At 66.5% G+C, this 15,836-nt stretch overlaps 1 protein-coding gene across 1 annotated transcript in view; it reads left to right on the top strand.

Annotated features, from left to right (window-relative positions):
* Positions 1-5,133: 5,133 nt before the first annotated feature.
* ADGRA1 (adhesion G protein-coupled receptor A1) overlaps positions 5,134-15,836 on the top strand; it is a 35,493-nt gene continuing 24,790 nt past the window's right edge. Inside the window, exons 1-4 of the mRNA XM_070470530.1 lie at positions 5,134-5,538; positions 6,229-6,413; positions 13,655-13,782; positions 14,815-14,938. Of these exons, the coding sequence (XP_070326631.1) occupies positions 6,411-6,413; positions 13,655-13,782; positions 14,815-14,938 (255 nt within the window). The 5' untranslated portion in view covers positions 5,134-5,538; positions 6,229-6,410. The remainder of the gene's footprint in view (positions 5,539-6,228; positions 6,414-13,654; positions 13,783-14,814; positions 14,939-15,836) is intronic.

The following is a 15,836-nucleotide window of genomic DNA, read 5'->3' on the forward strand; positions in this document are numbered from 1 at the left end:
GAGTCTGTCCTGCCAGGTACCAAAGCAGAAAGCCAGAGACCGGGGAAGATTAGCTCTCAAACAAAAAATTATTTTAGCAAAGTTGTCATGTTTGACGACATCTAATTTGATAAAATTGCTTCGGCCCCAGTGGCAGGAGCAGAAACTGAGCAGGGGGCAGAGGGCACCCAAGGAGGAGAGTGGGGGCCAGAGAGGCTGGTGGGAGCCGGGCGCGGGGGACGGGAGGGCCAGAGGGGACAGGGGCGCCAGCAGGGAGGAGGGCACGTCCTGGGGGTGGGTGAGGGTGGCGGACCGGGCCAGGCCAGGCCGGCAGCCAGGACGGCCCAGCTGCCGCACCACCCACAGCCCCAGGATCAGGGGCGCAGGGGGACAGGACCTCCCAGAAGCGGTTTCCCCCGAGACCCTCAAGCCCTGCAGGGACCCCCAAGCGCTCCAGGCACTGGCCCCAGCCCCAGGAGGCCAAAGGTTCCCGTGAAACACTAAGCGTGGCTGGTGACCGAGGTCTGGAAACCGGGAGGATTCAAGCATGAAGCTGCCCGGCCGCCGGCGGCTACTGTACCTGCCCTGACCCCGGGTTTGAGATCGGCATGGGCGGCCCCAATGGCCTCCAGAGGAGGGGTGAGGAGAGGAGCCTGGACCCAGCTTCCTCCTGAGAGTGCGGCCTCTGCCCTGCTCCTCACGCCTGCATGGCCGGCTCAGGGCTGGGCTCAGCTGTGCCCCCGGCGGACTCGGCTGCCCCACCCGTGATTAGCCTGGCCGGCCTCCACGGAAGCAGGGTCAGGATGCCTCCACGCCTGAACGCGCGCGGGTGTCCTGTCCCCACCAGGTGCTGTGGGGGAGCCCCCGGGTCTGCTGAACCCCAACCCGGGCAGAGGGACCAGGTGCCTCTGGGGCCACCGTGCGTGGCCAGCCTGCCCCTGTGGGTGTGCGGCCTGGGCCCCCGACGTGGCAGTGGACGCAGGCTGGCTTACAGCTTGGGGCCGTGGGTCCCAGTGTGCATCTGGAGGGCGCAGGGCACGTTTTTTCTTGCCTCCAGACTGTCTCTAGCAAATCTGTTTTCACAATTTGCGAGGGAAGCTCAAACAGGCTGGGGTGGGAGCTGCGGGTCCCTGCTGCCTCTGGGGTGCGCCACAGGTCGTGGACCCCCCAGAGGATCCTTCCCACGCGGCCGTGCTCAAGGAGTGCCCCCACACCCCTCACGTGTTGCCGAGAGCCTGGTTGCCACGGCTGTCCCGTTGATGTGCTCACCCAAGACCTCGGGAAGAAGGCCGTGTCCTGGACGAGGGGGATGTGGCCTCAGGAGGAAGTTGGGAGTGGGGAAGGCAGGCTGAGATGGGGAGGCTGACCCCAGGAGCCCCAGCACAGTCACAGCTCATCCAGCGTCACTGGATGAGGGCAAGCCTGCCCTGCCCGCTGCCTCCCATGACACCAGCCAGGACCCCCACCCTCACCCTCGTGCGGCAGAACCAGCAGGGGATCCTCAGGCTCTGGCTGCCCCCTGGTCCCCAGCGGCCTCTGAACTGTTCTTCCTCCAAGAACATCCTCCAGGCAAACGGCGCCACGGGAGCCCCCAGCACAGCGGGGGCTGAGCTCACCCCCCACCCTGCACCCCACGGTGGCTCCAGGACTCACTCCTGAAGGAGGGAGGGTCTGGGCTCCAGGAGGGTCTGAAGCTGTGAAGGAGAAAAGAAGATGTGATTTGAGGAAAGGAAGGAAATGAAAAATGGGGTGAGTTGGGGATTGCCAGAAAGGAAAACAGAGAAACAGGCTGCATTTTTGACACCGAAACGCTGTCTGCTCTGACTATCCGCCACCTTCCTCTTCTTTCAAGCGTCTTCTCAGGGACCCTTCTGCTGGGCCTGAAGGATGCAGGCAGGTGAGGGGGGCTGAGAGCCTCGGGGGTGGGGAGGGCTGGCCCCGCTGCCAGCACGGGGCGCTCAGAGAGGCGGGCTGCGTCCTGGACTCTGCTTGCCGGGCAGCAGCCCCACATCCAGGCTGACCGCGGCCTGTAGGGCCCGAGGTGGACTGGCTCAGGCGGGTCGTGGGGGCCCTGACGCGCCGAAGCCCTTGGGGTGCCCTGTACCCTGGATGCACTCTGTAGGCGGGTGTGCGTGCACGGACACGGACCCCATGAGTTTCTCAGCATGAAACCCCCAGGCCCCTGCTCTGTGAGGGGCCCAGGATCCCCCAAGGCTGCCCAGGGGTCACTGGTGGCCAGGAGGAGGTTGCCCCGGCCGTGGCCTGGCTCTCCGGGGGCTCTGAGAGCCTTCAGGAGAGAACGGGCAGCCGCAGGAACACAGCGCCTTTGCTTTTATTCTCAGCATCGGCTTGACCTCAGGGCAGAGTGAGTTTGTTGACGTAAATCTTTGTTAGAAATGTTCTGCACAAATTCAAACTGACGCTGTTGGGGGAGATTGCTGGTTGCCATGGCAACCAGAGAGCGGTTTTCACTCGGCTGGGTGGATTTGAGCACACGGTCGGCCGTGCGTCCGGCCTCGGGGGCCAGCCCGGAAACGCCACCAACGCCACCCCCTTCCCGCGCGGCCCCCACACAGCGTCCAGGAAGCCAGCAGCCTGAGGCTTCCTGCAGCACTCACCATGGAGGCCGGTCAGGCCTGAGACTCTGTGGCTCTGGGCCTGACTCAGGCCCAGGTAGGTGGGGTGGGGCGCCCCAAGCTGACCCCTACACCTGCTGACCTGTGACCCCACCCACCCTGCAGCTGTCTGGAGCAGCAGCAGCAGCAGGCTGCCTCCTGGCTTCACACAAGCAGGTTCCCGACGTCCTCTGGCCTGGGGGCCAGGGCCCCAGCCCTGCTGCCTGCCTGCCCTCTGCCTCAGTTCCCCTCCCTGCCTGTCCCCACCCCGACCCAGCCCTGCCACGGAGAGCTATGGTCACGCCTTCATCAGAAGTGACTTTTCCTCCAGGGGGGCCAGATAAAGGGCTGAGGGGCTGCCGGAAAGGGGTTGGGGCTGCCCGCCCTGTTGGCAACTGGAAGACCTCCCTGCTGGGGAGTCCTGAGCTCATAGAATGTGCCAGACACGTGCCTCCGCGAAGGGAGGCAAAGACGCAGTGCCATGGGGCAGCCGGATCCCGCCGCGCCGGAGACTCTTGCTTTCCTGCAAAGAAGCCACGCAGGTTTCAGGAGTGAGCGCTCAGTGCCAGCGGGAGGCCTGAGCAGGTACATGTTTGCTCAGAAGACAGTCTTGGTGCATTAGAAACTGGAAGGGCCCAAGAGTCCGCCAAGCCTGGCTCACAGTCAGCTGCAAACTCCAGGAAGCATCCGCTCCGCTCACAGACGGCAGAGACGCTCAGGGCGCGGAGCAAGGGAGCCAGAGGCGGCCCCAGCCCAGCTGCCTGAGGCCCCGTCACAAAGCTCGTGCTCGTGACTCGTCCTCAGAGGGCCTGCCGGGTCCTCTGAGGGGACGCCACCGCGTCAGGGAGAGCGCCTGAGCTCCCGTGGCTGCTGCGGGCACGGCGCTGGCTCTCCCCTCTGACCCAGGCCAGCACGGAGCCCGGCCACTGGGCGGAAGGGTGTCGCTGGGCTCATGACCCTCTGTGGGCAGCTTGGAGGCCAGGGCACCGGTAGCCCAAGCCCAAGGAGGGACAACAGGACGGCAGGGGGCACCCAGCTCCCCGACCCTCACTAAGCCCAAAGCCCACAGACGCGGCTCCCAGGGTGCCCTCGTCTGGAGAGTCCCCCGGCCCTCACCCAAGCCGACACTGGGGCTCAGAGCCGGCTGCACGGTGTCCAGGCCCCAAGTGCAGGGTCAGAATGTTAGCAGCCAGCCAGGCCCGTCTGCCCGAAGAGCCCCCAGAGCGCTCCGTGCACCCACCGGCACCCCTGGGCTTGACCAGCCTTTGCCCTGAAGCCCACGGGCCCCGGGCTGGGGCTGAGGCCTGAGCTTGGAGGGGCTCCTCCAGGCCTCCCCTGCCAGGCGGCAACCACACCCAGCCCCCGCCCTCTGCGTCCCTCCAGGACCGCCCGGAAGCGACCTCTGCTTCGCCCCCCTGCTCCGAGGCCGGGGTGGGTCTCCACCTGCGGCCAGGGCGCAAGGACAGAGGGTCTCCACCTTCGGCCAGGGCGCAGGGACAGAGGAGGCCGGGGCCTCCTCCTGATGCCTCGCCGGCCTCCTGGACGCCTGGCCCCATGACCTGTCGGCTCAGGGCTGGGGGGCCTGGCAGCAGTAGCAAGCTGACCTGTGTCCACCTGTGTCCCTTCCCTGGACAGTCTGCGGATGGAGTTGCAGGTGGACACACGCCTCATGGGGTCCACCTCAACCTGGGGGGGCGGTTCTGAGCAGAACTTCCCCCCAGTCCAGGGTGGTCTTCCCACCACCCCCCGCCCCCCTTGTCCAGGACTACCAACCTGGCCTGGGGACCTCCGCTGTGCCCTCCAGCGCCTGAGGGAGCCGCCCCAGGATGCTCGGTGAGCTGGGCGTGGGCAGGAGGGTCTCCAGTCAGTGCTGACAGCACCCACTGGGTGGCCGGATGACCCTTCACCCCTCGGGGGTCTCTGTCCCTCAGCTGAAGCTCAGGATCTGTTACAGAAGGTCAACGGGAATAGCGAGCACTCTGGGGACAGAAGCGTTGGGGATGTTGATGGGACGCAGGGCAGGAGGGTGGGAATACCCCACTCAGAGACCCTCTGGCCAGCGGCGCCCCCGGACCCCCACGCCCTGCAGGCAGGACCCCTGTGACCCTCCCCCCACCGGCTCAGCTTTCTTCTGGGAGCCCTGTCACCAGCCCTAGCTCCGGGCAGGATCCAGGACCCTGGACTGGGCATGGGTCTGGGGTCTGAGGCGGGGGCTCTTTCTGCACAGCCGAGGCACGTGGACACGGCAGGACCACCTGCTGACTCACGGGGATGCACTGTGGGCTCACCTCGCTGTGGCCATCTTTGAATTTGAGAATATTTTAATACAAGAACTGTGAAAACTCCGAAATCAATTTCCTTGCTCCTATTTGTGTTCCCAGAGTCCCAGAGGGACAGGGGCTTCCTGCCGGAATAACACAGAGCTCCCACCCCGCTCCCCGCCTCCCCCAGGGGGTGTTTTGATGGGAGATGTCCGCTTCTGTTGGCAGCGAGGGCGAAACCGCCGGTTGTCTCTTTAAATCGGCTCTGCGGAGCCTGGGCCGGCGGGCTGGCTGGGAAGAACCATCGCCGCTGCCGCAGGGAGCCGCCGCGCGCGCGTCAGAGCCTCCCCCCGTCCCCATGGTTACGGCTCTGCCTCCGACCGGCCGGTCCCGGCCGTCGCCCGCCCGCGGGGGCAGGCGCAGCGGCCGCCGGCGATCCTCGCACGGAGTTCGGGAAGCCGCCCGCTGAGAAAGGCGGCAAGCGTGTGCTCCTGGCTCCGGCTCACCCCGGGCAGGCCGGGCCGGCCGGGCTGCGGTCTTGCAATCTGTTGATAACTCCACTCTCCAGCCGGCGCGCTGCCCCTGGGATGGACAACGGCTCCCCAGACCCGGGAACGCGCCCCACCTCTCCGCCAGCGGGAAGCACAGGACTGCGGCCACTCCAGTTCTTTTCGCCAAAATAGGTGAGAACTTGGGCTGCGTTTCTCCAGGGTCCCCACGCAGGTGCCCCCTCCCCACAAGGAGGCAGCAGGACACGGCTGGGGGTGGGGGCAGGTTGGAGCCCTCCGGCCGCAGCATCCACTCCCCAGGCCGCCCCCTGGGGCATCAGTGCCTGCCAGGGGCCGGCTGTGCCTGCTCTTGCAAATGCAGATTCTGAACAACTTTGGGTTCCGCTGACAGAGCCCAGCCACGGGGGAAACCGGGCTGTGTGGGGAGAGGCCGGCCCGCAAGGTCTGGCCGCGTCCAGGCAGCAGAGGCTTTGCCCGCCCGGGTCTGGCTGCTCGTGGGGGATCGTTGGAGCCTGTTGGCTGAGCTGACAGACATGCTGTACGTGACTCTTGCAGCCTGAGACTGGGCTGAGAGTCCTGCGCTGGATGGCGAGCGGAGGCTGATTTTTAAATATGGAGAAGGAAGCGCTCCCAGGGGCACCATCTCTCCAAGGCCCCTGAGGCCCTGGGTCGTCCCCGAGCCTCTGCCCAACCCAGATGCCTGGAGCCGGACACTCCAACAGGCTGGCCAGGGAGAGAGGAGCCCAGAGTGGGGCAGACTCTGGGAGGCACTGCTGCTGCTGCGGGGGAAGGGGGGGCTGCCTGGGGGGAGAGGGGGGTGCGAGATGGAGGACCCCCACCACCTGGCCTTCCCTGTCTTCACAGATGGGGGTGGCCTCTCCCCCCGCACCCATCCCATCGTCGCGGTCGCCCAGGGCTTGACCCCGCGGCCCCTGCAGGGGAGCTTGACCTTCCGGACGGCCATGGAGGCTGGCAGGGAGCAGGGAACAACATAGGTGGCCGGGCCGTTCCACCCCTGCTCACACTTCAGTAACTTCGCTGTGCCCATGGTGAGTACACAGCGGTGGGGCTCAGCCCCCCCCCCCACACCCCCGAGCAAGCACGCGAGCTGCTGTGCGCTCTGCTGGGCAGGGGCGCCGACGGGTCCTGCAGCGAGGCGCCGGGGGGGCGGGGCCGTGCCAGGGGGCCTCCGCTGCTGCTTCGCAGCGGCTCTTCAGCGGCAGCTCGCGGAGATCATACTAATTAGCGGCGTGCTGCAATGTTGAATCAGAGTCAGGGGAGGCGGCAGCCTGCCCCGGCCTGGCCTGCCACCTGTGAAAACCTCTCTGACCCCAGGCTTGGGGGCTCCCGGGGGGCGCTAGGGTCTCGCCCTCTCCTGGCCCCAGGCCCTGCGTACGGCCTTCCCTCCCACTGCAGCCCTTCCCGTCGGAGAGTTGGCAAATGCAAGGCAGGGGACGTGGGTGGGCTTCAGCGGCACACGCAGCTGGCATGGAGGCCCCTCTCCAGCACAGGGGGCTCGGCCGGCAGGCCTGGGGTGCTTCCCTGCGGCCGTTGCCTGTTCGGATTCCAGTAAGGGACACACTGTGCCCGCTTGTGACGGGCAGCGGCCGGCACGTGCAGAGAATGCCGATGGCCGAGGACGGCACCCCCACGGCCAGGGCTCGGGCCCCAGTCTGGACTGAGGATGCAGACCTGAGCCTCCACAAGCAGGGGCCGTCCTAACTCCTTGTTCATTCTCCTCCCATTGGATCTGAAATGTCCAAACAAGAGCGATGCCTTTTGCTGAAGGTCAGCGTCATCTCGAGGGCTCAGAGGCTGCGAGTGGGCGGCAACTGCCTCTTGAGCATCGGGAGGTGTGCGCCCCGGGGCCCCCGGCCGGGTCCCTAGCTCTGAACCAGGCACCTGTTGCCCCGCGGGTGCACCCCAGCACGGCCAGCGCCTTGGTCTGGCCGTGTTTGAAGTTCTGCCTCCCGGAATTCAGATCCTAATTCGCAATCTGGGTCCCATCATTGATAGACAAAAGCTGGACTGAGCTGCCCGGGGGTGGGGGCAGCGCTGCCCCTGGGGCCCCACAGCGGCCAGTCCAGGTGCCCCAGCGTCAGGCCCGGCTTTGCCTCTGTCTCTGACCCTCTCTGACCCGTTAAACGCCTTCCTCGCCACGAGTCCATCCACACCTGGCCCCCAGCTCTCACCCATGCCACGTGGGCCAGTCTACGATGGGAGGAAGGAGCTGGGGCGCCCTTGTCCAGAGAGCTTGGATCTAGTGGCTCACTGGTTCCAGTCCTAAGAAGTCACGTTCACACTGGGGAGCGTTTCTGAAAGGAGCGGCTGCACCCAAGCCCGAGCCTGCGGGTGTGGCGCGAGCACGTTCCTGCACATGTCTGGGAGACCGCGGGGCAGCTGCTCGAGGGCTCTGGGGGCCGTGGGGAGGAAAGCCGGCCGCCGTCGGCTCAGGCCCCACACCAGGCTGTCCCTCTGGACACCTGCTCCGCCCTGGCCCCGGCAGTCGGCTGCCCTGACTCCAGGCCCTGAGTGAGGCTGCGGCCACGTCTGAACCTTGCTGAGCCCTCAGTGTCTGCGGGCAGGCCTGCTGGAGCCCGTGCCGCCTTCAAGCAAGCTTCCTGTGCACCCTCGGGGCTGACGGGACGGCGGACTCCCCTGGGGGCTGGGGGCCTGCCCCCTGCAGCCCGGCCTCCGTGGGCCAAGCCAGGCCCCGTCGCTGGCCCTCGGGGTCCTGACCCTCGTCCTGGGGCTAACAGCGTCCATCCTCACTGCTGCTCCTGCAATGGCCCTGTCCACACTCCCCTTCAAGCAGCCCCACGATCCTCACCATCACCGCAGAGAACGCGGTCTCCCAGGGAACACAGGGTCTGGAAGGGGAGTGAAAACCGTTCTGGCCGGGTGCTGTGTCCTTCCTGCGTGCGGCATCCGGTGGTCCTGTAGGCATGGCTCTCCGGCCACACCTGTCGCTGAGGGCTGGCTGGGTGGCAGGACTAGCGCGTGTGCTTCCCACAGCCCCGTGGTCTCGAGCGTGGCCCGGAAGGTGAGCTCACTGACCCTGGGGCCCGAGCACCTCGGGGACCCCGCTCAGCGGTGGCGCCTGGCCTGTCCTGGCCCCGAGGAGAGCCCAGCGGAGCCCCGCTGGCTCTGAGCAGGGTTGAACTTTGCCAGGTCCCGCAGGGTCAGGACAGGGTAAGAGGCCCCCACAAAGCCAGACCCCGTGCGGGGCCCCAGTGCACACAGGAGCACCCATGTTCCCCCGAGAAGGATGGACAGAAAACCCCAGAGAGACCAGCGGGGCGGAGGCCAGGAAGCCAGAGCCGAGGGGCCGTGGGAGGTACGGAGCCCGCAGGGCATCCAGGGGCCCCATCCGGGCCGGGGGGATCCGGCCAGACCTGAGAGGCTTGAGCCCTGGCTCAGCTGACCCACCCACCGCAGCGCCAGTGCGTCCCTCCCGCCTGCCATGTCCCCTCCAGGCCAGTGTCTCAGCTTCCAGCAACCTAGGCGCCTGCCTGCGCCTCTCAGAGCGTGGCGCCCCCTGCTGCTTCCCCTTGGTGGGGACCGTTTCACGCACCTGACCCTCAGTCCGGAAGGAAGCCTGTGGTCGTTCTCAGTGTATTTTCTTCAGAATTCCTCGTCGTGCAGCCAGCCCACATACCCTCGAAAGCTGACGCCGCACACCCGTGAGCGTCCTGTCAGGATGGCGTGTGCCCCGGACGGGCAGACTCCTGCCCTCCCAGGACTCTCCCAGGGAGGAGGGACGGGTCGGCAGACGAGGGGCCCCAGGCCCCACGGGGGCGTCTGGGTCGGGACGACACCGGGCAGAAGGGCCTGTCCTGCCTGCCTCCAGCTGCCCGCGGGCCCAGCCTGGACGTCTGAGCGCACAGGATGGACGCCCAGAGACAGTCTGACCCGCAGCCTGGAGAGGCCACTTCGCCTCGTGTGATCAGACAGGCGACGCCTGACCTGACGTCGTCCTCCTGTCTTCTTGTCTTTCTCCACATCCCGATGTGTGTGATTGCAGAGCATACCAGAGAGGACACATCCAAGTCAAATCATAATAAGACATAAATGAAAGGGGAATGCAAGCCAGACCGCAGGGACAGCTGCCCCGGGACCACCGCTCAGAGCCTGCAGGTGCCACGGGGCAGCGGAGCCCAGGTCCTCAGGACGACCCCACTGTGGCCTCGACACACCCCACCGTGGCCTCGACACACCCCACCGTGGCCTGCACTCACCCCACTGTGGCCTCGACACACCCCACCGTGGCCTCGACACACCCCACCGTGGCCTGCACACACCCCACCGTGGCCTGCACTCACCCCACTGTGGCCTCGACACACCCCAGCGTGGCCTGCACGCACCCCACCGTGACCTGCAGGCACCCCACCACGACCTGGACACACCCCACCGTGGCCTGCACGCACCCCACCACGACCTGGACACACCCCACTGTGGCCTCGACTGGCCGTCCTGTGGGCGAAGACGTGAGTGGGATCGTGAGCCCTGGCCCCGCAGCTGGGGCAGGCCCATGGCTCTCAGCAGTTGGTGGGCCACCTCGTCTACAAGAAGGCCAGGGTTGCTTCGCCTCCCTTCCTCCCTGGGTTCTCTGGATGCCTCTCGGCCCAGAGGCCCACGCTCCATCGGCGGTCACTGGTCCTAGCGCACAGCTGGCCCCACAGCCTCTGCGGGCCTTACCCATTGGGTGCCACCTGACCAGGTGCTGGACCGTCATAAGGGTTTTGCTGGTGGAATGCTTGCAGAGTGGATTCTTCTGAGAGGCACTTGTTCATGTGTGAACTTTAAAATATAACATGCATTGCCATTTGCATTACCTAGTTTGAATTTTAAATGTCACCTCTAAAAATGTAGAAAGCACTGTTGACAAGTCTGATTTGGAGAAGGAAACGGAAACAGGAGGCCAAGTGGAATCGAATCTCTGTCTCTCCCAAAGCATATACTGTGGGTGCCGCTGCTGGCGGTCAAAGACCCCACACCACCACACGAAGCCTCAAAACTGGGCCCACAGATGGAAAGGAGGGGGTGCAAAGGTGGGGTGACTTCGGGGTTGCTCCAAGTCCACGTGGGCGTCGTGCCCAGGAAACGCCTTTGTGTCCAGAACGGATGCTCCCAGATGGTTTCCTGCTGTGGGAGAAGCACTCCCAGCTCTTCCGAGGCACAGCAGAAAGGGGTCTCCCCATGTGGACAGAATCTGGCAGCTAGTGTGCCCTGGAGGGGAGCTCTCCGCTGCGGGTCCAGGCCCTGCAGAGGCTCCCCGGTTGCAGCCCAGCTGGGCCGGTGTTCTGCAGACGCGGTTGTCAGGCCACCCAGAGGACGCTGTACCCAGAAGCACGCGCTTACTTTGCTCAACCGCCCCTGCATCCCTGCCTCCCCAGACAAGAGTTGGAGGTCTGACCTCAGTCTTGAGAGGCAGTGACGGTGCCCAGAGAAGGTGGGGAAGGGACTTGTGAGCCCCCAGGGAGGGTGGCCCCACCTGGGCCCTTCAGCTCTGGGCGAGACGTGAGGGCGTGTGTCCTGACTGGGTCCCTGGGAGAACGGGCCGGGCCGGACCCGCAGCGGCTCTCAACGTGCAGGTGTGAGGCCAGAAACAGGCCCCGGTGCCTCCGTGACGGGTCAGGCGGCCTCAGCCCATGAGGATGTCACCGGAGGGGCTAACTGTCGTCTCCTGTGAGAGGAGCCTCGCTCACAGGCCCGGGGACGCCCCCAGAGCCCCGTCAGACCTGAATCCAAACCGTCACAGCCGAGGACTCCGGGAAGAAAAGATCCTTTGGTATCAGGGCTGAACCGAGAAGACCTGCCTCTCCTCGACGTTCGCGGTGAGCTATGTCTGGCAGGAGGTCAGCGCCCGTGGAGCCTGGCAGATGCAGAAATGCTGTGGGGCTCCTGGGCACCAGACCCCTTCCCACCCTCGCCCGACGGAGATGCTCAGAATTTGGGATGCGCGGGGCCCAAGGGGTGGGCTGCCGGTGGGAGCCCAACGCCCGGAAAGTGAGACCCCGGCACTGGCGTCCGCCCCGCCACCCCCTCATGAGGCATCCGCTCTCCACCAGGAGCCCGCCCTGCCCTTGTCGAGAGGCCTCTCGCCTGGGTGCAGACTCCCGGCTGCAGGACGGGCCCAACGGCCTCCATGCCTTCAGAAGTGGCTCCCCTGGGTGCAGGCCGAGTCCTGCCGGGGTCTAACCATAGCCCCTCGGGACACCACCTTCCCAGCGCTGGAACGGGGTCTCCAGGGACACACAGCCAGCTCCTCCGTCGTCCTGAGGCCCGCATCCCCCGGCTGCCTCTCCTCCGAGCTCAGCTGCGTCCTGCTGAGACCGTGCACGCCAGACAGGGGCCCTCGGGGTCCGTGGACGGTCAGGACTGGGGCTGGTGGACAGCGCGTGTCCAGCCCGGGGTCTGCGAGCAGCACAGTGCCTTCCCGGCCACCCACTCACACGCTCTGGGATGGGCGCTGTTCCTGCCTCACTCGTTCGCTGGGCCCCTGGGCCACCAGGTCACTCAGTGCCTGTTCCAAGGGGACCGAATTCCATCCGCCGTTGCCACGGCAACAGAGACCTTTTCACCCAAGTCTCTGCATCGGAGCAAAGTCAGGGAGCAGGGGCCGGGCTGGGCCTGGAGTGGCTGCTCAGAGCTCACCCTTGGCTGGCCAGGCCTCGGCCCCTCTGGGCTGAGAAACGTCCATCAGGAGAGAAGCAGCCTGAGCCTGAGGAGAGCAGGTTCCTGCCTCCCGCTGTGGACGGGCCGAGGCCTTCTCGGGGTGCCGCTCCGTCCCCCGCCACTGAAGTCTGGAGGCGCCATCAGCCGCCTCGCTGCCCACTCGGCCGGGGGCAGGCGCCTCAGCCACGGACACTGCGGTCTGGGGAACAGGGCCAGCACGGCAACAGAGCCCAACCCTGAGCACCAGCCCTGCGGGTGCCACCAGGCAGCCCCCCACAGTGGCCTCACGGGGCCGCCAGGCAGCCCCCCACAGTGGCCTCACAGGGCCGCCAGGCAGCCCCCCACAGTGGCCTCACGGGGCCGCCAGGCAGCCGCCCACAGTGGCCTCACGGGGCCGCCAGGCAGCCCCCCACAGTGGCCTCACGGGGCTGCCAGGCAGCCCTCTGCAGGCCCAGCCTGGCCCCCAGCGTGCCCTCCAGAGCCCAGCACGTCCCCTGGGGCCACGCCAGGAGAGCAGCAGGTTCGCAGTGTGGAGCACAGACCCTGCCCTTGACCTGGGCAGTGGGGACCAGAGCGCCTACTCCACGGGCAGAGGCTGTCCCCACGGGGCCCGTGGCAAAGTCCCAAGAGCAGGAGGCTCAACCCACAGCCCAGGAGGCTGGCATCACCGAAGCCACTCCTTGCCGTGTAGACAGCATCTCCTCCTCCCAGCTCGGGAGGCTGGCGTCCCTGGGGCCGCTCCGCGCCGTGTAGACGGCACCTCCTCCTAGGCTGGCCGTGGAGGGCGCGGGGCCTGAGGCTGGCGTCCCCAGGGCCGCTCCGCGCCGTGTAGACGGCACCTCCTCCCAGGCTGGCCGTGGAGGGCGCGGGGCCTGAGGCTGGCGTCCCCAGGGCCGCTCCGCGCCGTGTAGACGGCACCTCCTTGTGTTGCTGCGGCGTCTCCTGCTGTTCCCCTTCTCACAAGGGCTCTGGCCTCTCCGGGTCAGGGCCGCCCCGGGACTGCATCTGACCCAAGCCAGGTCCCTGAAGCCCAGCACCCCTGGGCTGCAGGGATGCCGCCCACAGCAGGGCTCTCGTGTGCCGCGCGGTAGAGGCGGGACGCCGTGGGGTCTGGGGCGGCTTCACACCAGGCAGGATTACTGAGACCTGACAGACTCTCCTGGGAGACCTTCCCGGCAGCACATCAGTGGGTACGCGGCCCACAGAGGGGCCTGGGGGCAACCTGACGGGCGCCTCCCGGGGCGGTGCCGTCAGGTGCATCTGACAGGAGTGGGCTCCGGAAGACCCGTGCCCCCAGGACGGAAGGAAGCAGTGGTCTCCGGGTGACTGAACCCCCGGGCTGGAGGGAGGCTGGCGGGCCGACCCCTGGCCCAGCAGGGCACTGCCCCTGGGGAGGCGGACGTCAGAGCCCATGGGGACACCCGCGGCTGAGCGGGGCGCTGGGCACCTCTGCCCCGAGCGCTCCCCTGGTTGGGGCCCTGCCCCTGCCCCAGGCATTCCCAGCAAGTCTCCTCCTGGTGCAGGACTCGCCTCCGGGACTCTGCAGGGCGGACGCCGGTCCCAGGAGTGCCCGGCCACGCCGGTCACGTGGTGCGTCCCGTGTCCTTTCCAGGATCTGAGGACGGTCCTCTCCCCGCCCCCGGCCCCAGGGGAGCTCCTGCACCCTGTGGTGTACGCCTGCACGGCCGTCATGCTGCTCTGTCTGCTGGCCTCCGCCGCCACCTACATCGTCCACCAGAGGTGAGCCCTCCACCTTCAAGGGCGAGCCCCCCGCCCCGTCCTCCTGTAGAAAGGAGTCCCCGGAAGGTGCCTCCCAGGCCCCGGTGGTCCTGGCAGCTGAGGGTGGCTGAGTGCTGGGGGACGGACATCCCAGGCCTCACATTCTCATCCCGTCGGGTGACACGCGTTCTTCCTCCAAGGGCTCCGACAGCCGCGCCCCAAGGGAGTCAGAGTAGCCGCCCAACCCTCGGAGCAGCCGTGCCCTGGGCCGGCCGTCCACAGGGGAGTCCAGTGGGTTCTCTACGTCCCTCAGAGATGACCTGGGAAATGTGAGGAGGGGTCCCTGCCGCCATCAGGGTCCAGACCATGGGCAGAGCCTAGGCCACGGTCCTAACTGTGGTCAGGGAAGGAGTTTGGGCACATCGCAGGCCAGGGTCACAGGTAGAGGCCTGAGTGTGACCGAGGCCGCAGAGAAGCTGTGGTCGCAGTCACAGCTGCAGGCACAGACTGAGAAGTCTAGCGTGGGTATTGCCAGGCTAGCCCTGGGTGTGGACTCCACCACAAGCAGCGTCCTCTGCGGCAGTCACTGCTGCGGGGTCCAGCCACAGCCTCCTCCCAAGGTACAGACTCCGATCAGACACGAAGCACCCCGTCCGGGGAATGACGAAGCCAGACCAGCTTCACCCCCACCTTCCCCCGTGACCTCGGACGAGTCGTGACGTCCCAGGGCCTCTAGGTCATCGTTTGTCTGACAACCGGAGACATCCAGGCGCAGCCTCCCAGGGTGACTTTACACCAAGCACCCGAGGCCACAAGCTAGAGTGGACAGCAAGCCCATCCATCCGCGCCCGGCCCAGTCGCCCTGGAGTGCTGTTCCCAGCCCGTCCCCATCCACCCGAGGCCTCCGCCCAGTCCCCGCTGGATGGGGCGTGGCCTGTGCTGCCGAGGCTGTCCCGCGCCCCGCCCCGCCCCGCCCCGCCCCGCCCCGCCCCTCCCCGCGCCGCGCCGCGCCCCGCCCCTGGAGGCAGCTTCTGACCGCGGTCTCGCCCGCAGCGCCATCCGGATCAGCCGCCCTGGCCGGCACACCCTCCTGAACTTCTGTCTCCACGCGGCCCTGACCTTCTCCGCCTTTGCTGGCGGCATCAACCGCACCAGGTTCCCGACCCTGTGCCAGGCGGTGAGTGCTGTCTTCATTCGCTGCCAGGTCTGACGTGCTTATCGACTCCGGCCAAGGGGGGAGATCCGTGATGATCGTCCGGAAATAACATGCGAGCGTTTGTCCAGGGGCTTCTCCTGACGGGGACTCTGCAGCACCCAGTGCGTCTGTATCAGTTTCTTCCCGGTGTGAGTCTGACCGATCTGCTCAGCGCCGGATCACGTTATTTAGTTTATTTTCCAATGGGACCAGTTTTCTCCAAGCCCCTGGTGACATGTTAACAAGACGGTCAATTTCGAACAAACTGGCTGATCACAGAAGTAGGGATTCGGCCTGCCTCTCCTGCAAATGGATGGGCGGGAGTTGAGGGGCAGGGCCTGCTCCCCCGGCCCAGGTAAGAGCCCGGGCCCTGCGGTCGCAGCTCCTCACCAGGGACAGTGCGCCCTCACCGCCGGGTCACCAGGGGTTGGGCGTGCCCACCCCCACGTGGCACATGGTGGTCTCACACTGACTGGGAGGTCTGACCCTCTTGGGTGAGTGGGGGCCTTTGGGAAAAGAAGTCTCAGGGGGTCTTCTTTCCACCCCATGGCCCCACCTGGCCTTTTTTAGAAGGAGGGGAAAGGGGCTTCCTTGGTGGTCCAGTGGGTGACACTCCAAAGCTTCTACTGCAGAGGTTGTGGGTTTGATCCCTGGTTGGGAAATGATCCCACAAACCTCACAGCGAAGCCAAAAAAGAAAGGGGAGCATATGAGATACCCTCTGGTCCTGACAGAGCCAGAGAGTCCCCTCCATCAGCTGCGAGTCAAGGACAAAGGCCCAGGGTCCGTGCAGCTGGACATCGAGGCCCCTCTGCTCTCTCCCCCCAGCCTCTCACCAGCCCACCTACACCTGGCCTCGGCTCAGCCTGGCCGAGGGATAC

This window comes from Odocoileus virginianus, chromosome 7 (assembly GCF_023699985.2).
Source record: "Odocoileus virginianus isolate 20LAN1187 ecotype Illinois chromosome 7, Ovbor_1.2, whole genome shotgun sequence".
NCBI classification, from domain to species: Eukaryota; Metazoa; Chordata; class Mammalia; order Artiodactyla; family Cervidae; genus Odocoileus; species Odocoileus virginianus.